The sequence below is a fragment of the Glycine soja genome, chromosome 19 (assembly GCF_004193775.1).
Source record: "Glycine soja cultivar W05 chromosome 19, ASM419377v2, whole genome shotgun sequence".
In the NCBI taxonomy this organism is placed as follows: Eukaryota; Viridiplantae; Streptophyta; class Magnoliopsida; order Fabales; family Fabaceae; genus Glycine; species Glycine soja.
The window spans coordinates 5,244,064-5,269,527 of record NC_041020.1 but is presented as its reverse complement, the minus strand read 5'-3'; the positions used below and the strand labels follow the sequence as shown (position 1 = coordinate 5,269,527).

Sequence of the window (25,464 nt, the reverse complement as noted above, 5' to 3'; positions counted from 1 at the left end):
TAATTTGGGATTGTTTGTTGTTGGAGATCACACATCGACTAATGATATGACCATAATAGAATATATAAGTTGGGGGGTAACCCTCACCGTAAAAATTGATTTAATAGGGTTGAGTTAGACCTATAACCCAAACTCTTAGATGGTATAAGAGCCTATAGCAAGTATTTTAGGGCTTATCGGGCCATTATCAAACAACCCATAGATGTCCAATCTAGCAAACTTCATTCTCAAAATGTCAAGTCCTCAGTGTGAGAGGGGGTGTTGGAGATTTGACATAGACTAGTGACATGGCCATAATAGTGAATATAAGTTGGGGGGGGGGGGGGGGGGGCCTTTGTAGGGTTGAGTTCAGTCCATAACCCACATTCTAAGATTTGTTATAAATTTTTATTTAAGAATTATATAATATTTTGTAGTAACTTATTCTAATTCATTGTTATCAAATAACGGTTATGGCGGCGCTATGGCAGTATGGTAGCGCGGTTTTTTCACATGGTGGCGCAATGGCATTGCAGCAAGATGATTTCTTTTTGAGTATTCTTCTATTTTTGTGAACTCTGATTGTGGCAACAAAAAGAGTTAGTGGATGAGAGGAAAATTCGTTTGGTTTGCTTATCCAAAAGAGACAAATCTTCAATTTCAGTTTTCGTGCTCATCCTCATCGTTGCAGATCTGATGTCTGCAGCTAGCAGATTCATGCTGATACTTGCTTGTTGCCAAATAATACCCTTTTGTTTTGGGAAGGGAAGTGAAGCAATCCAAATTGATCAAACACCCATGGAATAGAAAGTTACAATAAACCTACTTGAATTTTTTAAAGTGAAAGTAATTTTTAGAAATTGAAAATAAAAGTTAAAAAGAAAACAAGTTTTCTAATAGTTGAAAATTTGAAAATGAAAATAGAAAATATTTTCTTAAACCAAAGATCCTTCATTGAAAAACAAAGATCCTTTTATTTTTAGAGCTTTTCTATAATTGTGTTTGGCTTAAATATTTTTAAGAGAAACCCAAAAAATGTTGAGCCATATACCACCTAAATACTCATTAGGTCTCTTAAGTTATTCAAACTTTCTGCATAACCGATAACTGATATTTCCTGCATTTATTATGGTGTATCTGAAACCTGAGCTGAAAGTAGTTTGCTTTGAAGAGGACCCTAGCCTTGTTTATCAAGAGAGTAACTTGCCAAGATAAGCATTTAGTTGGCGCATAATGCTATTATTTTTAAGGATGTGTCATTGGCAATGCAGCTGATTTGAAGCAAGATTAAATGGCTGACTTCTAAGTGTAAGGTTACTTGCTCTGTTGATTTTTCTCTTTTGTCTTTGTTATTCATTCTCCCATTTCATTGGAGGATTCCTTATCTTCCAAATCCCTTCCACTTTCTTCTATTGAAAAAATATTTATTTAAGGGTTGCCTTTTATTTATTAGGCTCCTACCCTATGTAAAGGGTTTTGACAATAGTTATAGGGGCGTTGTAGGATCAAACATAAAGAAATTTAGTATCTTTTCTTGGCTTAAACAAAAAGACCAGTCTCCTTTTGATTGCTCTCTGGATCTCTTTGCCCATGATTTTCCTTTAAAATATACTTAGTTCCACAGAGCTTGGACTTCACTGAAGACAGAAGAAGAAAAAGGAAGCATATACTTACTTAGCTTCCTGAACAGAGCTTGGAGAAAGTTCAGCAGCATATTTGACTAGCTCACTAAGACACCGAGCCCACCTGTTCTTGTCAGGGCTCTCAAATATTATAGATTGAAGTGTCACTTCAGGAGGAATGGCATCAGGTTCTCGTTTCAAATCAAATGGTCGCCCTGAGTCCCAATAGCAGTTCTGAACAATCTCATCCTGTAATGCCACGGTATTTAAATCTTTAAGGGGACAAAAGCTTAATATGACATGATTGAACCCAAAATAAAAGAATAAATAAGATAAAATAAATGAGTGTAGCCCATAACAAGATAAAATATCATCCTGACAAAATTGAGCCTTAAAATAAAAATAAAAATAATAAAGGCTAATGCATACCCCATGTTCTTCCAGAACATCAATAATAAATATTGGTTCAGCTTCATATTTCAAAGTATGATTTGGTTGTTCATGTATCTTCAGGTCCCGAATATCATTCCTCAATGCACGAACACAACGCAATAATTCTAATGCTGTATGCCGAATTTGACTATCAACAGAACTAAGGAATATGAGGCCAACTGCATCAATTTCTGATGCGCGAAACTCAATTGCTTCACCTGATTGTTGAATGGAAGACTTTCTGAATCTCACAGTTTCATGCCCTAGAGATTTTGCATCTGCTTCAAGTTGTATCCTATCATCTATTAGACAAGATCTCCAGAAGCGCATGAGTTCCAACAGGCGCCCTAATGAGTTTTGGATGAGCAGAGGAAATTCATCAGGAAGTCTTAATATGAAGTTGGCCATTCCCTTCATTACTGCAAAACGACGGTGGGGGAGGTACTTCACAATACGGTTTAGTACTTGCGCTGCTTCTTCACGAACACCAGGGTCAATACTTATGCCATGTTGTGGTATTATTTCAGTAATTTTATCAGTCCGCCCAACTTCTTCTATTAGATTCGGGATGCACTTTAGCACAGACCGGAATAGATACCCTTGAGACTTTTCCTTGGTTACAGCATCTACAACATAGTTATTGTGGTGTCATGACGGGCAGAAATTCAATAGTCAACCAGTTAACCAGATAATACAACATTCTATATTAAAAAAAAAAAAAAACTACAAAGAAACTCCCATACTATGCAAATGAGTAGATTTCCAGTTTGCATCAATTCAATCCTACCATTTTTTAGAATACTGATAGGCATAATTAAGAAATGTACTGAAACTCTGAAAGACAGACCAGTCTGAAAATATCTTCAATTCTCATAATTGACTTCAAGTCCTCAAAATCTAAAAAATATTTATTCTTCAAATTCTGCTTGTACTTTATCAAGTTCAGTAGTGTTCCAAAGTAATTGTGAAGTTAACTAACATTCATAGAAATCAGTACTGTGCAAGAAAGAGACAGAAAGTGAGAGAAGTGTGAGAAAATATTCAGAGAAAATTCAAAGAATTAAGTGTTCTATTACTGAGAAAGTAACTGTTAATTGATTAACTATGCAAGGAAGGCCATAAATATATTTATAATTAGGAAATGCTAACTATCTAAATGCTTAACTACTCATCAGCTGTAATAGCCTAGCTGACTCTGCATAAAGTCCGATAACAGACGCAACTAACTACCATAAAAGTAGTTACTCTAATATATATAAACATCAATTATTTATTTTTAAATTAGAAAAGAAACTTGTCAGCAGACAGAAGACAAATGGAGAAGCAGATAATAAAAAACAGCCCTTGAAATCAAGAAAACAAAGTGAAAAAAAAAATAGACACTTATATTCCCCAATCTCTCTGAAGAAGATCTATTGAAGATGAGTTCCTAGCCTAAACACATTAGTTGTGAATAGTAAAATAGCCAAGGCGGTCCTTTCAAATATACGCTTGTAAAGAAGTCTGTTTTCAGAATCAAAAGTACTCATCTTTTTATGCATTGTTTGCCAAAGCATTGCAAAAAGAAAGAAAAAATATTCTTAAAACACAAGACCACGAGACTACCAAGGCAACATATATATAAATCTAGAATTAAGTTACAACTTTTCATTTCACTTTAAAATTTTAGAAATCAATCAAACATAAAAGTAGAGATGTTGTCCTCTTCTTTGAGGAGGAAAAAATATAATTGCTTTGAATTTTCTTTTTCTTTTATCATGAGTAGTTCAAATTTTATAAACTGTAGATAAGACAAATTATCGTGCGAAAAAGTAGTACTTAGGGATTCTTATTCAAGGAGTTCTAAATGAAATTGAATCTAGGTTTGCACACGGATCTGTTGTTTTTAGTGTGGATACAATCAGCCAGGGAGCTAATTACTTGCTAATTAAAAATGATCCAATGAATACAGCCAACAAAATATATGTGCTAAATATGCTAATATTATAACAAGGATACTGCCCTTAGGTTCATGATTTGTATCAAAATTAAAAGAGAAAACCAAAGTTGTGCAATATGCAATTATTATTATTGTCAAGAACTAAATCAACGATAAAGCTTCAGCCATTATGAGCAGGCATGTTAATGGGTTTTATCTCTAGCACTTCCCCTTCACAGAAGATCCCTTTAGGGTATGTACAGGATGACATTTTAGAGGTAAAGAGAATGGAGGCAATTTTTATAGTTTTAAATAGAGTTATATAGTGTTTATAAAATAAACAAAAAATTGGGATAATGAATTATGGAAAGTTATCATTGAATTTCTTTTATTTTGAAAAGTTATCAAAGTAGAGAATACTTATTAGAAATGAAAACTTTACCCTCTTCCCTTTTCCTCCAAAACTCAACTCCCAAAAATAAACTCAGGCTTGAAGTGTGGACAATGCATAGGGCCACTTTACCTTGTGCTAATTTAAATTTAATTGTGAAGAATAGGGAGGAAAAAACGGAGTAGTAAGGATTTAACTCCTAACAATTTGATTATATACACAATACACTTTATATACCATATCAAGAAATAAGCTCTCCTAAAAGTTTCAGCTATTGAATCTGTTTTTTGTCAAGAATATAACACTTGAATGCTAATCAAATAAATATTGTAACGTTCTTGTCAATAGAAAAGTATAATAATATAATTTTATTAAATATTAAATATGCTTAATTGATCATATATTTTGGATAATTACATTCACCATTTCTATCCCCAGTTTTCTCGTTCCCTGTCTCCACTATCTTCAATTCTTAATGCCTCTACCTTGCTCCTTTTATATATTTTACAAAAGCACAAAGAAAAGTATTTGTACATCATAAAATAAAAAGAAAATTTTGAAGCAGACTTGAATACATAAAATATGATTAAAGCAAAAAAAATTATTAAAAATCCCATAACTCATAAGTAAAGAAATATGCTTTCCACAATTCAATTTGAGGTTTGATTCAGCCTTTTCACTGTCATGCTTATACTTAAACACCTTCAATCCAGCTAGCATATAATAGAAGCAATTACCTATTGTGGTCCGTGATGATGTCAAAAGTGCTTGACTATACGTTTTATGACAAGACCTTAATATTGACTCAATTGCAGCTTTCACTTTTGGAATATAGTGGCCTATATCAGGACCTGCTTATTCAACAAAACTGTCAGCTTTACCGCAGAAAATGAACCTCTAAACATAACCATGTACAATTATTCTTGGCATATGATTAATTGTACCTTTAAATATATCCAAACCAAAATGCTTACTTGAAGGCGACATGACTATGGCAAGCAATGCACGAAGCCCAATAACCTTTGCTTCACTAGGACTGTCTTGCTTGAGTAATTCTAGTATCATATGGTTCATGGTAAAATCAAGGTTATGTTCAGCAATAGTTACACAGAATTCAACCAGTTTATCATGTTGAACATCCTGAGTAAGCAATCCTTTCCTTAGAACTGCTAAAAGTTGAGAAGTTACACTGTCTAGGTTATCCCATATCCGATTTGGGGCCTGGTTTGCGGCATGGACACTCAAGTAAAATCTTAAAACTCGATGAAGACAATCTAAAGCCATGAAACGATGATTCTTATCCTGCATGACCAACCAGGGAATAGATTCTTAATATAATTCAAAAAAAAAAAAAAACACAATGGACAGAAATAATGAAGTAACTATGAACTGTAGTTCGCCACTTATACATCTTAGAGCATCTCCAATGGAAATTTCTTAAGTGGGTTTCTTAAGTTACTTTTTGTGGTCCCCATAGTGTCATGTCATTGTAAGAAATCCATACACAATTTTGCTCCAATGGTAAGAAACTCAAGGAAACTTCAAGAAACTCACTTTTATATTTTTTATTTTCACTTAATTATGATTTAATTATGGTATTGTTATGTGTCAGATAAATATTATTTTTTATTGCTAAAAAGCAGTTTCTTATAGAAGATACAAATCTTATTTTTAAGAAACTCTTCTTGCCACATAGATTTGCTCCAATGGGGAAGAAACTGTTAGAAACTGTTTTTTCACTTAAGAAACCCCCATTGGAGATGCTTTTAGGAGTTAAAAATGTTAAGATAAATTTCACATTATCACCAGGGAAAGAAAGGACATTTTATCCACTCTTCTCTGACTTACCTATTCCTTGGACCAAACGCCTTTGAGGACACCCTAAATGAGGATGATGGAATACAGATTTGGAATATGTACAATATATATAAAGTATGAATATAGATCATATCATTTAGGAATCAGTTTTTTCTTTTCTATTAATCTATTAATAATTCTAAATCTCATCGGGAAAGAGAAAAGAAAAATTCCTATGTGTAGCCATCCAATTTAATTGAATTGGATGCAAATGATTATTTTGAATTTCATTCTTTTACCAAACAAAAAAAGGAAGAAAAAAAACTTTTATATATTCATATATTCAATCATGCCCCAAATTTATATTCATATATTTAACAATTATTTACAAAAATAAATAACTATAACCAAGTATTTTCCTACTAGGTGGGGCCAGCCACACGAATCAAGCAACATTATATTTTCCTATTGTAAATCATGTCTGCATGAATCAAACAACACTATAATATTATGTTGACAGTTTCTCAGACCTTATAGTGTTGTTAAACAGTTTTGTAAGCCAACCAACACCCTTCTCACCTAGACCCTTTCTTACCATAATAAGTATATCATCCAGTCCAACCACTTTGCCAATTGCCATGGTTTTTTAACCTCAAGCTTTCAAATTCATCAATAAAAGGTATAATTTTGGTCTTCATCCCTTGTGTTTAGCCATCCAAATGCAAAAAATTGAGTCATTCATTAAATAGCTTGTGAAAGCAATTTGTCCATCTTTCCTTAATGTCTCGTTCCATAACCAAGACTTAACCTTCTCCATCCTTAATTTTTTTTTTTGGTCAGCAAAGATAATATATTATATATATAAAGAGTACCAGAGGTACTGAAATACATAAGGGGTAGCCATAGTAATGGTTCCATAAACAGACAAAAGGTCTGAAAAGGAACCACTCTATATAACCCAAAGAAAAACATAAGTGATAGCTAAAGTAGACCTCTATTAGTACTAAAAAATTGTTGTCTAATATTGCTGGACCAGTAATTGAAATGTTCTGAGAAGCCTTCTCCATCCTTAATGCATGTAACTTAATCCAGTCTCTTGGTTTTCTTTCCCTACTTTTAGCAAGCAAGTAAATCTTTTGGTGCCTAAGAAGTGGTATAACCCATCAAACCAACTTCTGTATTCTTCTTAGCTACCACATTTTCCCCCAATTTTTAGCATTCTTACACAAGGACATGCTTTATAACATCCCTTTTAACCCTTACTTTATCTTGCTCACTTGCATTCCATCACCATGATTCTTTACCTTAAAGTCCAGCTCTTGATTCACCAAGAGTCTCATTTGCTAACTTCCTAATCCCTATGCCACTATGTCTCACATCATCTACACTTACATATGCCTCCTGACACCCTTCCTCCATAAATATTCACCAAAAGCTTCTTTTTTTTCACCTTCAATTGCCACCAGTTGATCTTTGAAACTCTATCTTGGCCTTTTGTCCTTATTCTCTTCTCCACTCTCACATTACATCCATAACCAAAACTCTATGTTGGGTCGTTAAGCTTTGCCCAAGAATGACTTTGCACTCCATGTAAATTTTTCTATCTAATTTCCTTATGAAAAAGAAATCAATTTGTGAGCATGCCACCCACTTTTGTAGATGATAAGATGCTCCTCCCTTTACATAAAACAAATGTTAGCTATTGCAAAAATGTTAAGAGTACAAAAAGACAACTACATATTAGAAATTCAATGTAAACATATAAATCTTTTTATGTAGATACACCACATTGAATCAAATAAAACTTTAATCTCAACAAAGTAAATTTAGGAGAAGGATCCCCATACCTAGAGAGAGAAGTACGTAAAAGGAAAGGAAAGAAAACAAAACATTTTTTTAAAATATATATTTTATCTTTCTTTTCTCATGCAAAAAAGTAAGTTTAGCAATGATGAGTAATACTTAGCTGAAACATGAGCATTTTACCATGCATGGTATGCGAGATAACTTTTTAATTAAAAAATTCAAGACCAAATCTCATTTAACCTCTTATATAACAAATTCTGTAAAGTTTATTGTTTGCCACAATTCAAATGTAAACTAAACGTGTGTGAATTGAATTTGAACTTACCCTAAGAAGTTTGTAGAGTTGATCCATGTGAGGACTTAAGTTGTTGTGAAATATTTGAGGATCACCAAGACATAAAAGAAGAGTTACCAATGGATACCCAACCTAGATGACAAAATGAAATAAAAACTTCAGCAAAATTAGCATTAGAAGACATGAAATATAATAAAATTGGTAAGAGAACCACATACCGCAATGTGCTTGCTCTGTTTATCCATCCAATGCATGAGCTGAACTCTTATACGTCCAACAGCTTCATACCACAATGTTAGTGCTGGCTCTACACCAGAAGGTGGCCACTGGCTTTTCCCACCATCTGCAAGAGGTGCTAGGATGTTTGAAAGCATATTGCATAGAGCATGGTGAAGCTCACTTTTCCGTTTATGAGCCTGACGGTTTATAGGGTGTGCTTTTGCAACAAAAGAAGCAGAAGCATTTAATCCACCCTCAGTTTTAACCTGAGAAGGAGCTTATATTTAAATTATACTAATATCATGTAATATTTTACATGAAACATTTAATTGTTACACATACCCCAAGCTTCAGGTACCGCATCCCATTAATGATACTTAGTGTTTCACTTCTAGTGGCGCTGGTATCAATTCGACGGGTGTTGAGTTCCATGAAAAACCGCTCAGTAACAGAACTAAACCTATAAAAACAAGAAAGGAATACCATGAAATACAAAACAGTTTTTCAATCGAGGCACAAAACAATAAAATAATGGCTCCGCTTCATATTATAAGCCATGACAAACTGAACAATAGTAAAAGGAACTGAAGCAGAATCACCCAACAACAACAGCCTTATCCCACTAGAACTGAACCAGACTCACCCATCAAATTTTAAAATTAACACATACACAAAAACACCAAAAGTTAAACATGTAAAATTTACCAATCTTTAATATTTAGGGAGACAACTCCACATCTGATAAGAGAACTGAAGTATCAAATTCATTTCTTCTAAATTGGCAAATAACTAGATTTTATGTTCTCAAAATATTTTCAGATACACTTTTGGTTGCCTTACAGCAACTAAGCCATCAAATGAATGACAGGTACTGATAGAACATTAGCAATCCCAATACAGAATGAAAAGGCAACAAAGACCCAATAAAATCATATTTATTCATGAAGTCAAGCCCATAGGCATCCAATTTCACTTTTCTAACAAGGAAAGCCAGCACTAAGCGCACCAGAAGGTGATTCACATCTCAAGAGAATTTCTAAGTGTCAGTATATTAGTAACCCTATTTGCTTTTTTGAGTAGAATCTATATGCCATTGTTTTATTCAAAATCAGTATTAAAGGCATCAACTAATAAATCAGAGAAAACAATTAAAGGTATTTGGTCCATACTATAATTCACTTAAGAATTAAATCATAAAACTGTTGAATTTCTACCGCAAAAACCAATAGTCTACATTGGTCAGGACTGAGTACAACACCTCCTTAAAAGCCATGACACACCTAAAGAAGAAAACTACGTATTTAAAAAAATTAAGATCATTCAGATTTCAATGTATAAATTATCTATATGGCCCTTCCAGAATCAAAAACAAAAAAAAAAATCTATATAACTCATCAAGCCCAGCAAAAATTTGTGTGTGTCAAAAACAAATGAATCTGATTGATATGAAGATGTATTCATTAAATGTATTAACCTCATAATCATCAAATATATTTGTTTCATGCTGGATAAAATTTAAATACAACTCTGATAAGTTGGATACCTGATACGGGACAGAGCACCTAAGAGTTGAGCAACTAAGTCCAGAAGAAGCCCCCTCAGATCAACCAGTGAGGGATATTCAACCTGGCTAACAACCCTGGAACAAGAGTTCACTAAGTTCACACCAAAGTTCATAGAAGAATAAGAGAATTAAAAAGTCTATGGAAACTTAATCATGAAACTTTATATTTTGTTTCAAAAACAACATATTCTTGGTCTGAATGAGAATAAATATATTAATTCTTTCAATATAACGTTATCTGTAATTCAGCTTAACTATATTGAAAACATACCCAATATTGAATAGCCCAAAAATCAAATTGAAAAGAAGAGTTGCCTGAGGATTATTCAATTACTACAGACTTTAGAACACCTCAAGAACATTTAAGCTGTGTTTATGATATGAATTCTGTTGGAAAGCTACCTTAAATGTGGTCACCCCTAGCCCACCTATATATATGTATAACTGTTAAAACAGTTCTGTTTTTGCTAACAGCACCTCCCTCCTTGCTATTAACAGCTGTACTCAGTTCAGAGTTCTATAAATATCTCTCTGTAAATAACTTTTGTGATATTCAATAATATCAGTTTCTCTCTCTGTTACACAAAACTTCTCTCTCAATCTGTCTATTATGGTATCTAGAGCCAATTTTTCGAAGCGCTCTTCTCTTCACAAGTTCTAGATCCTTTCATCCATGGTTTCCGCATCTTTGAGTTTCATCTCTCGGTCCTTTCCTAATTCCATCACTGAGAAGCTCAATGATTCGAACTATCTCCATTGGCGACAGCATGTTGAGCCTGTCATCAAATCGCATAAACTGCAACGTTTTGTCATGAATCCGGTTGTTCCACCGCGTTATCTCAATGAAGAAGATCGTGAAGCTGATCATGTCAATCCTGAGTATGAAGCATGGGAGGTTCAGGACCAAACACTCCTTGTTTAGTTCCAATCTACTCTTTCAAAATTGGTTCTATCACGTGTTCTTGGTTCGAACCATTCTTATCAAGTTTGGGAAAAGATTCATGAGTACTTCAGTCTTCAGACGAAGTCTCGTGCGCGTCAATTGCGAACTGCGATGTGTGCAGTTTCATTTGAAGGCAAATCAATTGATGAATATCTGCATAAGATCAAAGGCTAAGTTGATGAGCTCGCTGGTGTTGGAGTGTCGGTTTGTCATGAGGAACATGTTGATTCGCTTCTTGAAGGACTTTCATCCAATTATGCATCAGTGATCTCAGTTATCGAAAGCAAGAAGTGTACGCCATCCATTGCTGAGATTGGAGCTTTACTCTATGGTCATGAAACTCGTCTTGTCTGTTACAACAAAGAAACTCAGGGGCTCAGTTCTCCATCCTTGAAATATACTCAAGGCTATTTGAACTCCAATTCGTACTTATCTGGTGATTCTGGTGGTTCTCAAGGTTTGTATGGCCGCGGTGGTGGTAATCATGGTGGTTTCGCTGACCGCGGTGACCGTAGTGGTGTTGCCAGTCACAACAGCGGTGGCTCCAACAGAGATCACAGTGATGGCAAATTGGCCAATTTTCAATGTCAAAGTTGCCTTAAGTATGGCCATACTGCAAATGTTTGTCACTTTAGGTCTGACATGAGTTTTCAACCTCATGAATCACTCACCTTCTTTGATCCAGCAGCACTTCAACCTATTCCCTACTACTCTGGTTTTGTCAGAACCTCCAATACTTAGATTAATCCCAATTCCAAATCTGGAACTACTGCTCCAGCCTCAACACAACCAAGTGCTATGCTCACCAATTCCACCTCATGGAAATGCTAACTCCACCTGGATTCCAGATTCTGGTGCTAGCTTTCATGTAACTGGTGAACCTTAGAACATTAAACAATTTACTCACTTTGATGGACCTGATCAGATTTTCATGGGAAATGGTGAAGCTTTAAGTATTTCTGCTACTGGTTCCTCTTCATTTGTGTCCCCTAATGACTCTCAAATCACTTTTAAACTTCACAAATTATTGAATGTTCTTTCAATAACAAAAATTTGTTGAGTGAGTCAATTTGCTAAAGATAATTCTATTTTGTTTGAGTTCCATCCTCACTTATGTCTTGTTAAATCTCAGGGGACCAATAGAGTCCTTCTTCAGGGAGTTGTTGGTGCTGATAGTCTTTACTCCTTTCATAATCTCAAGCTTGAAGACCATTCATCTTTGTTATTGACCACTTCAACTCCTCTTGTTAGCTCAGCCACAGATAGTTCCTTGTCTAGTGCAGTTGATACTGCTGCCAATCAAATTTCCAATGTAGTTTCTAATTCTGTAATTTCATCTCCTAGCAATATTAGTTTGTGGCATGCTAGGTTGGGTCATCCTAATAGCCATATCATGAAGCTAGTCTTCAAACATTGTAATATTTCCTCATCTAATAAAACTTTTTCAGACTTTTGCTCCTCCTGTTGTATGGGAAAATCTCATAGATTGCCCTCTCACTCTTCTACTTCTATATACTCTCCTTTGGGTATCCAAAAATGGAAATCAAATGTCTCATACTGAATCTTTAGACAGGGTTGGAGGCCATGCAACTTCTATCTTGCTTAAACCTGAGTCATAATAAATTTGGTAGGAAAAGAGTTAGTATCATCTACTAAATAACTCCAGTGAGATGAAAGAGAGAGAGCGAGGAAGTGCGAGGGGGAGAGAGAGAGAGAGAGAGAGTCCATTCAGAATGTGAAGGAGAGAGAGTGGGGGAGTGTGAGAGTGGGTAGACCGAGAGAGAGAGTCCGAACACAAAGAGAGAGAAAGGGTGAGAAAAGGGAAGACCATGGGTGGAGAACCTTGAGCACTAGAAGGACCTCTCGGTGGAACGATGGTGTGAGGGTGCGACATCAACGAGCATCTTCTTCACGACACATGTCTGAGGATAAAGCTCAAACCGGATACACCAAATGGAACAGTAACAATGGAGGCCATAATCAATATAGAAGAACTGTAGAAAGATGGAATACAAGGAAGGAGGAACTGATTGACGATATCACTAATCATGGAGACTGGGTTGAAGTATCACGCAAGAGGAAAACGAAAATGGCGGCTAGTAGAGGTAGAATGGAAAGGAACAGCTGCCAAGGGAAAGAAAAGAAGATGACATGGAGAAATAAGGATGATGTTACGACCTTTTACTTCTCCAGATTCCCTGAAGGGATAATGGAGCAAGACATGTGGCAGATTTTCCAGAAATGGGGAAAGGTATGGGAGGTTTTTATCCCCAGAACCAAAAACAAACTAGGCCATAGGTTTGGCTTTGTCAGGTTTAAAGAGGTGGTGGATGTGCAGAGTTTGGAAAGGCGACTAGATAATAACATCTTCATAGGTGGGCAGAAGTTGTTCGTTAATAGACCGAAATTCGACAGGGGGAAGGTGTTTTGCACACAGGAAACTGGCACTGTTACTCGTGGTATGGGGGATGCTCAACAGGTGTACAAAGGCGCTCAGATGGACAAGAGAACCAGTGTTAAAGAAGGAAGACCTCGTTCATATGCTGAGGTGGTTAAGGAGTTCGAACCTGGTCAAACGAGCTCCTTGAACCTGGTGGAAGGTGCACATCGCGCCGAAAAGGACAATCATAGACCAATGATCTTGTGCTCGAATAAGGAGAACACTGAGTGGCTTCATAAGGCTTGGGTAGGAAGATTGAATAACAGAGGCATGTTTGAAAGGGTGGAGGAGGAATTGAAATGGGTGGTGGAAGATGACGTTAATCCCTGCTACTGGGTCGACGATTGGGTTCTCTTCCCTCACATGGAGGAATCCAGGGCCGCTCGACTCATACACCAAGAGAAGGAGAACGGGTCCACCCCTATCTCGGAGCTCCAGAAATGGTCTCCGAAGATACGTCCGACCCATAGGCTCACGTGGGTTCTCCTATGGGGCCTTCCTCCGACAGTATGGGAGGTGGATTACATGGCGAAGGTCTTGGTGGATGTCAGTGAGGTGGTGTAAGTGGATGAGTATGTGGAGGCTAGGCAGAGGATGGATGTGGCGCGTATACTCATGAGGACGAAGATGAAACCTCTGTTTTAGGCGACGGTGCCGGCCACCATTGATGGAGCACATTACGTCTTACACGTGGCAGAGGATGCGACCAGCCTGGGAGTATCGAAGAAGCTCAATCGAAACAACCCGTGGTTCCCCCCTTCTCCATTCTCGACCCAGCCAAACACCCCTGTAACAGTGGGTGACGACATTCCTGGGGCCACCTTCTGCGATGAGTTCTCCGATGGAGTCTCCGACGAGGTCCTCGGTGGCTTCTTTGATCAAAGGAATCTGCTTCCTTCGCCTAACGCTCGCAGAGACCACTGGGTACAATCCCTTGGTCGTATCGGTAGGGACCGGTCCGCCACCTTCAGCGATGACGTGGCCCAATCCCAGAATGACAACGTGCAAAGCCAACATTGTCTTCATGTGGAGAATGCGCAGGAAACACTCAACGGTCAAATTTCCGAAAATGGTTTAGCATTAAGTGCTTGTGACGAAAGAGCTCTGCAGGGTAGTAACCTAAATGAAAAGGCCCCCATCACAGACTGCCATGCAGATGAGGGTCAGGGGGTTAACACCCTTGGGGAAATTTTGGGCAAGACAGAAAAAGTCATAGAGGGGGGCACGAAAAAGCATGGCCACTTGAGGTAACTCTGCATCACAACAGCATTTTGAATATCACGAATACCAGCAAGGTCTATGCTGCCTCTGGTCAACATGACTTAAAGGTGGCAGCTAAGGAAATGGGCCAACGGATAAGTGGCCCAACCCTTTCTGCCACAAAGGTTTATGTGAGAAGAAAAGAGGTGTTGAGAAGTAATAGCAAGGTCCAACAGATTGAGAAACCAATTGTGGACTTCAACCCAGCCTCTAAAACTGACCCTCTGCCTTCATTACACGAGGACTCTATAGAGATGCAATGTGCCCTTTTGAAGGAAATGGGCTTGACTTATGGGGAAGATGATAACAAGGTTAAGGGGTTGTTGTTGGATATGGAGAATAAGGACAATATGATGGCAGCAGAGAAGGGAATTAAAATTCAACAATTATGATCATTCTTTCCTATAACTCTAGAGGTCTGGGGAGGGGAATCAAATGGGCTGCTGTTAGAAGGCTCATTGTAAAACACAAAGTGGACCTTGTCTGTCTCCAAGAAACCAAAAGGGAGAATTTTAATAAGAGTATTTGCCAGGCCATTTGGGGGGACTCGACTGCTCAGTGGGATTATGTTCCTTCTATGCAGGCTGCTGGTGACCTATTATGTATGTGGAATAACTCCATTTTTGAGGTGGATAGGAGGGAGAAAGGTAGAAGTTTTTTAATGCTTGAAGGGAGATGCACCAATAATAATCAGAGGATGATGATTGTCAATGTTTATGCTCCCTGTGATCTGGTTGGGAAGAAAGCTTTATGGGATGATCCGAGGCAGCTGAAGGCCTCTAATCCTAGTGGATTGTGGTGTTTTCTTGGGGACTTCAATAACATTAGAAGTTCAGAGGAAAGAATCAGCTTATCTCAAAGAAGGGCAGATCCATATGACATTTCAACTTTTAATCAGTGGATTTCTGATATGGAGCTTCAGGAAATTAAATGTGCTGGGAACAGTTTTACTTGGATCAAGCCTAATGGCTGTGTGAAAAGCAGGCTTGATAGATTCTTGGTCTCAGAGAATTGGCTATCTCTTTGGCCTGAAAGCTGCCAACTTGTCCTTCAAAGGAATCTCTCTGATCATTGCCCAACCATCTTGCAAACTAGCATGGTGGATTGGGGTCCAAAGCCCTTTAGGGTGTTTGACTGGTGGCTGCAGCAGAAGGGGTATCAAAAAATGGTGAGGGAGGCTTGGAATAATGATCAGCAGGGGGGTTGGTGGGGTATTGTCCTTAAGAATAAGTTGAAAAACTTAAAAGCTGTTATAAAACAGAGGAGCAAGGTAGAGGGGAATATTAATGCCAAGAAGATCCTCAATATTCAGCAGAAACTAAATGAGGTGGAGAATCTAGCCTCTCATCGAAATCTGTCTGATCAAGAGCTTAAGGACAGAAATTCACTTCAACAGGAGTTATGGAATGCCTCAAATGCTTTTGAATCTTTAATGAGACAAAAATCTAGGGCCAGATGGTTGAAGGAAGGGGACTACAACACTGCTTACTTTCACAAATTAATAAACTTCAGGAGAGCATACAATGCTATCCCAGGTATCCTTATAGATGGGGAGTGGGTCCAGCAACCTAATACAGTGAAAAATGAAGCTGCTAATTTCTTCCATAACAGATTCACTGAACAGATGCACTCTAGACCTACCTTGGATGGGGTTCACTTCAAATCTATTTCTCAGGGGCAAAGGGAGTAGCTGACTGACCCATTCTCTGACCAAGAGATCAAAGAAGCAGTGTGGAGTTGTGGAGGGGATAAATGCCCTGGGCCAGATGGCCTTAACTTCAATTTTATTAAGCAATTCTGGGATGTGCTGAATCCAGAGTTTAGAAGATTTGTGGATGAGTTCTATGCTCATGGAAGCTTTCCTAGAGGCAGCAATGCTTCCTTTGTGGCCTTAATTCCCAAAATGAATCACCCTCAGTCCCTAAATGATTATAGACCTATATCTTTGATAGGTTGCATGTATAAAGTGATAGCCAAGCTGTTGTCTAACAGATTAAGGTCTGTTATGGATGATCTCATTGATGAAAGACAGTCAGCTTTCATTAAAGGAAGGCATATTCTTCATGGTATCTTGATCCTTAATGAGGTGGTGGAGGAAGCAATGAGAAGCAAGAAGCCAGTAATGATTTTCAAGGTGGATTTCGAAAAGGCCTATGATTCTGTATCTTGGTCCTTCTTGGATTATATGTTGCTTAGGTTGGGGTTCTGCCAAAAATGGAGAAAATGGATATCAGCTTGCCTCCAATCAGCAACCATATCAATTTTGATTAATGGTAGCCCATCTAAGGAATTTAGCCCCTCAAGAGGCTTGAGACAAGGAGATCCTTTAGCCGCCTTGCTTTTCAACATAATTGGGTTGGGGAAGGACTCACTGGTATGATGAGGGAAGCAGCCCAGAAAAATCTCTATAGAAGCTTCTTAGTTGGAAAGAGGAAGGAACCTATCAATATATTGCAATATGCTGATGATACTGTTTTTGTGGGTGAGGTTGCTTGGGAGAATGTCTATGCTGTAAAGGCTCTACTTAGAGGCTTTGAATTGGCTTCTGGCTTAAAGATTAATTTTGCTAAAAGTCAATTTGGGATCATAGGAGGTGGAGTTAATTGGGGTTTGGAAGCAGCTCATACCCTGAATTGTAGACAAATGGATTATCCTTTTCACTACTTAGGCATCCCTATTGGTGCCAATCCTTCAAGCCAGCTGGTGTGGGAGCCTCTCATTACTAAATTCAAATCTAAATTATCCAAATGGGCCCAAAAAGATATATCCATGGGGGGAAGGTTACCCTTATCAACTCTGTCCTGAATGCTCTTCCAATTTACCTTCTCTCCTTTTTCAAGATACCTCAAAGGCTAGTCCAAAGACTCATATCCTTACAAAGGAATTTTCTGTGGGGTGGAGACAATGTTCATAACAAAATTCCTTGGGTGAAATGGGCTGATATTTGTCTGCCCAAGAATGATGGGGGTCTGGGAATAAAGGATATTTCGAAATTCAATGTAGCTTTGATGGGTAGATGGATATGGGCTTTTGCATCTGGTCAGCAGCAGCTTTGGGTAAGAGTTTTAAACTCTAAATATGGTGGTTGGTCAGAATTCCAGCTTAATACAGACAAGAGGGGATATTCCCATTGGTGGAGGGACCTTAGAAAGTTATACCATCAGTCGGATCCCGATATTTTCAAATATCATTTGACTTGGAAGGTTGGGTGTGGGGAAAGAATCAAATTCTGGACAGACAAGTGGCTAGGGGCAGACTACACTCTTGAGCAGAAATATAATCAGCTTTTTCTGATTAGTAGACAGCAAAAAGCTCTCATCTCAAACATGGGTGATTTTAATCATGATAGTTGGGGGTGGGACCTCAGGTGGAGGAGGAATTTATTTGATCATGAAAGTGATTTAGCTGTGCAGTTTATGGAGGAAATCTGTTCTATTCCTATTCAGAGGCATATTAAAGACTCTATGCTGTGGTTGGCTGAACCCCATGGTCAATACACTACTAAATCAGCTTACAGTTTATGCATTAACCCCAGCACAACAAGTTCAGATGGGAAGATCTATAAGACAATTTGGAAGTTGAAAATCCCCCCTCGGGCAGTGGTTTTCTATTGGAGGCTTCTTAAAAATAGACTCCCCACCAAGGACAATCTTCTAAGAAGAAATATCACTATCCAGGAAGATAACTGCCCTTTGTGTGGAAGTGTACAGGAGGATGTGGGTCACCTATTTTTCAATTGTAATCTGACAAAAGATTTGTGGTGGGAATCCATGAGATGGATCCGGGTAGTAGGTCCCCTTCCAATAACCCCTAAGTGCCACTTTATTCAATTTTGTGAAGGCTTTGGGGAACCTGTGAATCATAATACAAGGTGTGGGTGGTGGATTGCCTTAACTAGCTCTATTTGGCAGCATAGGAACCAACTGATTTTCCAAGGAAAACCTTTTGATCCATATAAAGTCATGGATCATGCTATCTTTTTAGTTTGGTCCTGGCTAAAGGCTAAAGAAAAAGATTTTAATATTAGCTTCAACCATTGGTCTTCCAATATATCGAATTCCTTTGGATAGTTTGACTGGGCTTTTATAATCTTGTTATATTAGGGTGGGTTGTTATTTTGGAGGGCAGCACTTTGGTGCCTTGTAATCTTTATTTCTGGTACCACTGGTACTAGTTTGCCTATTAATAATATATATATATTTTTCGCCTTCCAAAAAAAAATATACTCTCCTTTGGAGCTTATTTTTACAGACTTGTGGGGACCTTCTCATTTAACTTCCTATGCTAGTTTTAAATACTATGTATCCTTTATTGATGTTTTTTCGAGATACACTTGGATATTTCCTATTAAATCTAAAGCTGAAACTCTATCTGTTTTCCAAACCTTTAAGTCCATGGTTGAATTACAACTTAAATACTAAAATCAAAAGTCCCTAGTCTGACGGGGGAGGTGAGTACAGACCCTTTTCTACCATTCTAGCCTCTCATGGCATCTCTCACAGACTTATGTGTTCCCACAGTCATCACCAAAATGGTGTGGTTGAAAGAAAATATAGACATATTGTTGACTTGGGTCTTACTTTGTCACATCATGCTTCCTTACCCTTACAATTTTGGGATTATGCTTTTACAACTGCTGTCTACTTAATTAATAGACTCCCCACTGCTTCCCTCAATTTTGCTATTCATGTCACTTTGTTCAACAAGGACCCTGATTTTCAATTCCTTAAAAACTTTGGTTGTGCATGCTTTCCTTTATTGAGGCTTATCATGCACACAAGCTTGACTTTCATTCTCAAGAGTGTCTGTTCTTAGGGAATTCCTCTTCTCACAAAGGTTATAAGTGTCTGTCTTCAACTGGCAGAATCTACGTTTCTAAAGATGTCTTGTTTAATGAATTACGGTTTCCCTACTCTGACTTATTTCCCTCCTCTCCTAACTCATTAAAGAGTCTTGATTCCTATTTTAGTCTTAGTCCTAATCTGTCTCCACCATCTGCTAGTCCTGCTCCTCAACCATCCCAACTGTCTCCTTCCCACTCCTCTCCTGCACCTAGTGTTCCCCCTGGTTTTTCTCCTATTCTAGTCAACCCTCCTTCAGTATCACATTCTGTCTCTCAAGAATCTTCAACCTGAGTCCAATTCTTTGCATCCTCAAACATTAGAGTCCACCACCTTTAGTTTACCACCTTCTGAGTTTGTTCCTATTGCTAACCCTACCCCAATTAACAGTTTAACACTCATCCTAAGCAAACAAGGTCCAAGTCTGGGATTCACAATCCTAGACTTCATCCTTCCTTATTTCTTGTTCATTCTGAGCCTAAAACTGTAAAACAGGCCCTTGAGAATTCAGATTGGTTTGCTGCCATGCAACAGAAGTATGATGCTCTTATGAAAAACAGAACTTGGGCCTTAGTTCCTTTACCTTCCAACAGACAAGCCATTGGATGTAAGTGGGTTTTTAGAGTTAAGGAAAATACCGATGGCTCTATTAACAAATTTAAAGCAAGGTTGGTTGCAAAGGGTTTCCATCAAGTCCATAGTTTTGATTTGCATGAGACCTTTTCCCCTATGGTAAAGCCTATCACAATTCGTACTATTCTCACTGTTGCTCTCTCACATGGTTGGGAGCTGTTTCAGCTGGATGTAAACAATGCCTTTTTAAGTGGGCTACTTAAGGAATCAATGTTTATGACAGCCTCCTGGTTTTGAAGTTGGGGATAGGTCTCTTGTTTGAAACTCAACAAGGCTCTTTGTGGGTTAAAACAAACCCCAAGACACAGTGATTTGATAGGTTAAAGTCTACTCTTCTTCAGTTTGGCTTTGTGGGCAGCACATGTGATTCTTCATTTTTTATCTACAAGCATCAATCTCACATTGTCTATCTTCTGGTTTATGTGGATGATATTATCATCACAGGTAGTTCTACTTCTCTCATTCAGCAGTTAACTACTAAACTCCACACTGCCTTCTCTCAAGCAACTTGGTCACTTGGATTATTTCTTGGGCCTAGAGATCAAGTATCTGCCTAATAACTCTATAGTTATGATTCAGAGTAAATATATTCGTGATTTACTTCACAAAACCCGCATGGCAGAAGCCCATTCTATTTCCTCTCCCATGGTTTCTAGTTGCAAGTTATCCAAGCATGGTGCTGATATTTTTCAAGATCCAACTCTATACAGATCAGTGGTGGGTGCACTACAGTATGCTACTTTAACTAAACCTAAAATCAGCTTCAACAAAGTCTGTCAGTTTATGGCTAAGCCTCTTGAATCTCATTGGGCAGTAGTTAAAAGGATTTTAAGGTATCTCAAAGGTACCTTGTCTCATGGGTTACTTCTTCAGCCTGCTTCTCTTACCAAGCCCTTGGCTCTTTGTGCGTTTTGTGATGCTGATTGGGCGTCTGACATGAATGACAGGCGTTCCACCTAAGAGGCAGTCATCTTTCTTGGTCCAAATCTGATATCTTGGTGGTCTGGCAAACAGAAGGTCACTGCCCGGTCCAGCACTGAAGCTGAGTACCGTAGTTTGGCTCAAAACTCGGCTGAGTTGACATGGATTCATGCCTTACTAACAGAGTTGCAAGTCCCTTTTACCACTCCTGTTCTTTACTGTGATAATCAGAGTGTTGTGTCAATTGCTCATAATCCTGTGTTCCACAGTCGCACCAAACATATGAAGATTGATGTCTTTTTCGTTAGGGAAAAGGTTCTGGCTAAGAAACTCTTCATCTTACATATTCCAGCTCTGGATCAGTGGGCAGACATGCTGACCAAGCCTCTTTCTTCAGCTTGATTTGAATTTCTCAGGGGCAAACTCAATGTGAAGAGTTTTTTCTCTGAAAACTCTTCCTCTTGAGTTTTTGAGGGGGGGTATTAGAGTATATATATGTATAATTGTTAAAACAGTTTTGTAAGAGCTGTTAGCTTTTGCTAAATGCAACTCCCTCTTTGCTATTAACAGCTGTACTATCTTAGTTTAGAGTTGTATAAATATCTCTCTGTAACTAACTTTTGTGATATTCAATAATATCAGTTTCTCTCTCTGTTACACAAAACTTCTCTCTCAATCTGTCTATTACCACCTTAGTTGTGGCTGGTAACTGTGGGCAAGGGGGGTTGAAGTCAAACTCTTAACGATGTAACCAATAACAGAAGTACTACACAAGTAGAAGACTAACTACTCTACAACTAATAGCAGCTTAGGAATGGACTTCAACAATTTATCAGGAGCAGTGGGTTTAGCCAGCTTTATATTCATCTAAGAGGTTTTGGTTGAAGAAATAGTGTAAGATCTGTTATAAAAAGAATATCTTGGAAATACCTCAGAATATGATTATTCATGTTAGAATATCTTAAAAGTATCTTATATGATCTCTTAGGATTGGTTTCAATATTTCCTTATATTTCATTATTTGTTTCCTTATTTAATTAGGATTAGGAATCTTTTATTAGCATAAATAGAGTTTAGTGTTACGTCTTTTGTATCAAATCACATCTCATCATAATTAATCATCACATCATATCACCTATCAGGTTGTTATACACAAGTTAATTTATTCAGAATCCCTATCCTCTTCCGTCCTTCTTCCCTACCTAAATTGCTATAATTTCAACAAGATCCTTTGAGACAGTGCTTTTCAGGTTTCTGGTGATTTTAGCTGAATTGAAATGCTGAAGCTTTTACGTATAATCATAAGTTTTTCTCCTCACATTTTTTTATTTCAAAAACTTGTCCTTCAGGCTTCATGGGAGATTCAACCCATGAACTTATCAAAGGGGCTTCTCATTCTGTATTGCACTTATAAAAAGAAGGAACTCTTCAAACATATAGGTTAGGGGTTTTCTTTCTTAGTTTCTTTCCCACAAAAATGACACAATCTACATAAAAATGAGCAATTAAGAACCTAAAGTTGGCACAATCCAGAATACTGACAGTTTTAGCAATAAAGAACCTAATGTTGACTTCCACAGTCTGAACTGAAAAAAAAGTGGAATGGTATTTGATTGGTGAACCCTATATTACATAATTCAGTGACTGGCCCAATTGCTTTGGCAGTGACTATAGTTTTATTATAAAATATATTTATATTAACTATGAGCACGCTACAGTGGTCCTACTACCATCTACCACAGCATTACCTGTCAGCATTTATTAACCAGTCGAAAACAAAATTTTCAAGCCCAGACCACAGCTTCTCTGTAACGAAAGCGTGCAAAGGTTATGAGTAAAAATAAATACTCATGGGACAATAAATGCACATAATATATTAAAAACAAACACAATAACATAATAGCTACAAACAATGTACAAACCAGTAAGCCCCTCTTGCGGACAACACTCTACAAAGCGGATACACGCTGAGCAAAAAATGCACTCCACCGCAAGCTAAATTCCATGAAAAACACGCTATCATAAACCTCAGAACCAACTAACCACAGTTCTCAAAACAAAAAGTTAAGCTTGTGTGCGGAAATTCAAAATTTCCTAGGCATTCCTTATTTCATTAACATATCAAAATTCTTGCACACAAACCTTCCTTTGGAACGTTGATGCATCATTTGCACCCTTCGGAGATTCACTACAACAGGGAAAAAATAAAAAACAAAAAATAATCATTTAAGTTAGTTACTTAAGTACAACAGGGTTGGAGATGTATAAGTTCATGCACAAGCAAAGTTCCACAACATAAACTAAAGGCAAAAATACACTCTTGGTTTCTCATCTTGTTTTTTTTTCACTTTAATCCATTAAGATTAAAAATGTTCACTTTGATCCCTTAAAGTGTGTTAAGACCGAGTTGGTCTTTCTGTCTGTTTACCACACTATGGGTGTGTTTGATTTGGCATTTGACCACCCAAACTGAGGTGCACTCCTCATAGAAAATTGCAACTGTTTGTTTGGCAAATTGTTTTTCAAATTGAGTTGAACATGACTTTCACCCAAACTGAGGTTTAGCCCAAAGCTACTCCTCGATTGCTTTATCGTTGAACATGGAAAGTAGCAAACATAATTTAAGTTACATTATACCTACTTTTAACTAAACTTAAGTATACAAAGTTAAGTTCAACAAAATCCACTTTTTCAATTGTAACCCAAACACACACTAAGCTTGTGCTTCGATATTAGTTGGGTTCAACTAAACGCACGCTTTTCGTCAATCGAACACACAATCACCTTGCTTCTCCATTTTCGCATCGAAAAGTGTAAAACTTAACACAAATCAAACGGTTTCCAAATGCACACCCTAACTTGGTCACAACGAGTGACAAAGTGAGAGATGTCTCGTCAGTTGCACAAACAACCCAATTTAGTCTCACTACTTAACTTAAGCGAAACATCTTAAACTTAGCGAGATTAACAGAAAAGAAAAAATAAGATAAAGGACCAAGAGTGTATTTTAGCCTAAACTAAACTATACTAGTTATGTTAAAAAAACATGAAAAATACAAAAAACACTAATAACAAATTATTAATTAACTAAGATTAATAGAAATAAATAGCAAAAGAGGAAGAGTTAATTAATTGCCCTAACCTCTCTCTCCATCTTAATAAGGCTTCCAGCAGCGGAACAGGAGTGTGGCGCGCCACCATTGCAAGCGAATCTAGGACTTGCTCGTAGGCCGGATCAGATGGTCGCAGGTATTGCCCATCCTACGGTGCACCCTCACTCACACCAGTTAGTTACCGAATCCAAAAAACACGAAATTGAAACTTCATTTCCAAAAAAAAAAGTATAAATGTAGTTATGTACCTGAGCTTGCGCGGTTTCGATACGACGCCGTGCGAGAGGGAGGAAGCGCTGAAGCAGAGCGTCGACGATCAACTTGGCAGCACTCCCTGCCTTCATTTCCAATTTCAATTAGAGAAAAACCATTCGATTTTTCTTTTTGTTCTGATTCCGATTCACTTCGCAATTGCGATTGCAACTAATAATAATAACAATAATGATAATTGAAGATAAAAGGGAAGTGAAATTCGGAGGAATGGTTGGTTAATTTGCAAGGGTTTGAGGGTTTCAGAGTTGCGGAGGATCTAAGTTTTGAGAAGGTCGTTCGAGGTTTGGCTTCCGTGACGTGACCATCGCGGTGAGCCTATGCCGAAACGAAATTATTATTATTAGCGTAAACTAGACGGGTGTAAAATGTAAATATTTTTATTTTAATTTTGTAATATTCATAATTACTTTATTTTTATTATTATGTGTGATTTTTTATTATATTTATTTTCCTTTTTATAATATTACTTTTATTTACTTTAACTTTTATACTATTTTATTAATATTTTTCGTAAGATTATTGCCTTGTTTTTTTTTATTTTACTAGTACTGTTTATGTTCATTATTTATTAATATATAACTGCTTTGATTACACACATTGAATTTGTAGAAGAAGATTTAGGTTTGATCTCATAAAATACAATATTGAAGAAGGAAGATAAACTTTAAATATGATTAAGTTTTCATAGAGGATTGTTCAGATAGTCCTAGTTAATGTGATACTAAACCAAAAAAAAAATATTCATTATTCATCATTAAAATTATTTTTATTTACTCTACACTTTCATGAAGATTATAAAATTAATATATATTTTTATTTTTATATTTTAAATATCAGCCCCACTAAATATAGTCAATTAGACTTTAGGTATACAGTCACTTTGGTTGTATTTTATATTTGGTGACAATTTAATTTTTATATTTTGAAAAAAAATCAATTTAGTCCCAAAAGTATAAATATTGTGACATATTATTTCAATTATTAAATATCTTATGTTTTGGTTACGTATGTGATGTG

The 25,464-nt window shown here is 37.1% G+C and overlaps 1 protein-coding gene across 2 annotated transcripts in view; it reads right to left on the bottom strand.

Moving 5' to 3' along the window:
• LOC114399686 (protein furry homolog) overlaps positions 1-24,780 on the bottom strand; it is a 33,397-nt gene extending 8,617 nt beyond the window's left edge. Inside the window, exons 1-13 of one of the 2 annotated variants that reach the window (XM_028361896.1) lie at positions 24,423-24,780; positions 24,204-24,322; positions 23,204-23,249; positions 22,984-23,056; positions 22,810-22,867; positions 10,003-10,098; positions 8,802-8,919; positions 8,459-8,725; positions 8,271-8,372; positions 5,287-5,644; positions 5,080-5,193; positions 2,031-2,659; positions 1,654-1,850 (exon numbers count right to left, since the gene is read on the bottom strand). In XM_028361896.1, the coding sequence (XP_028217697.1) occupies positions 1,654-1,850; positions 2,031-2,659; positions 5,080-5,193; positions 5,287-5,644; positions 8,271-8,372; positions 8,459-8,725; positions 8,802-8,919; positions 10,003-10,098; positions 22,810-22,867; positions 22,984-23,056; positions 23,204-23,249; positions 24,204-24,322; positions 24,423-24,518 (2,273 nt within the window). In that variant the 5' untranslated portion in view covers positions 24,519-24,780. The remainder of the gene's footprint in view (positions 1-1,653; positions 1,851-2,030; positions 2,660-5,079; positions 5,194-5,286; positions 5,645-8,270; positions 8,373-8,458; positions 8,726-8,801; positions 8,920-10,002; positions 10,099-22,809; positions 22,868-22,983; positions 23,057-23,203; positions 23,250-24,203; positions 24,323-24,422) is intronic. The other variant, XM_028361897.1, reaches the window with a different exon arrangement.
• Positions 24,781-25,464: the final 684 nt, after the last annotated feature.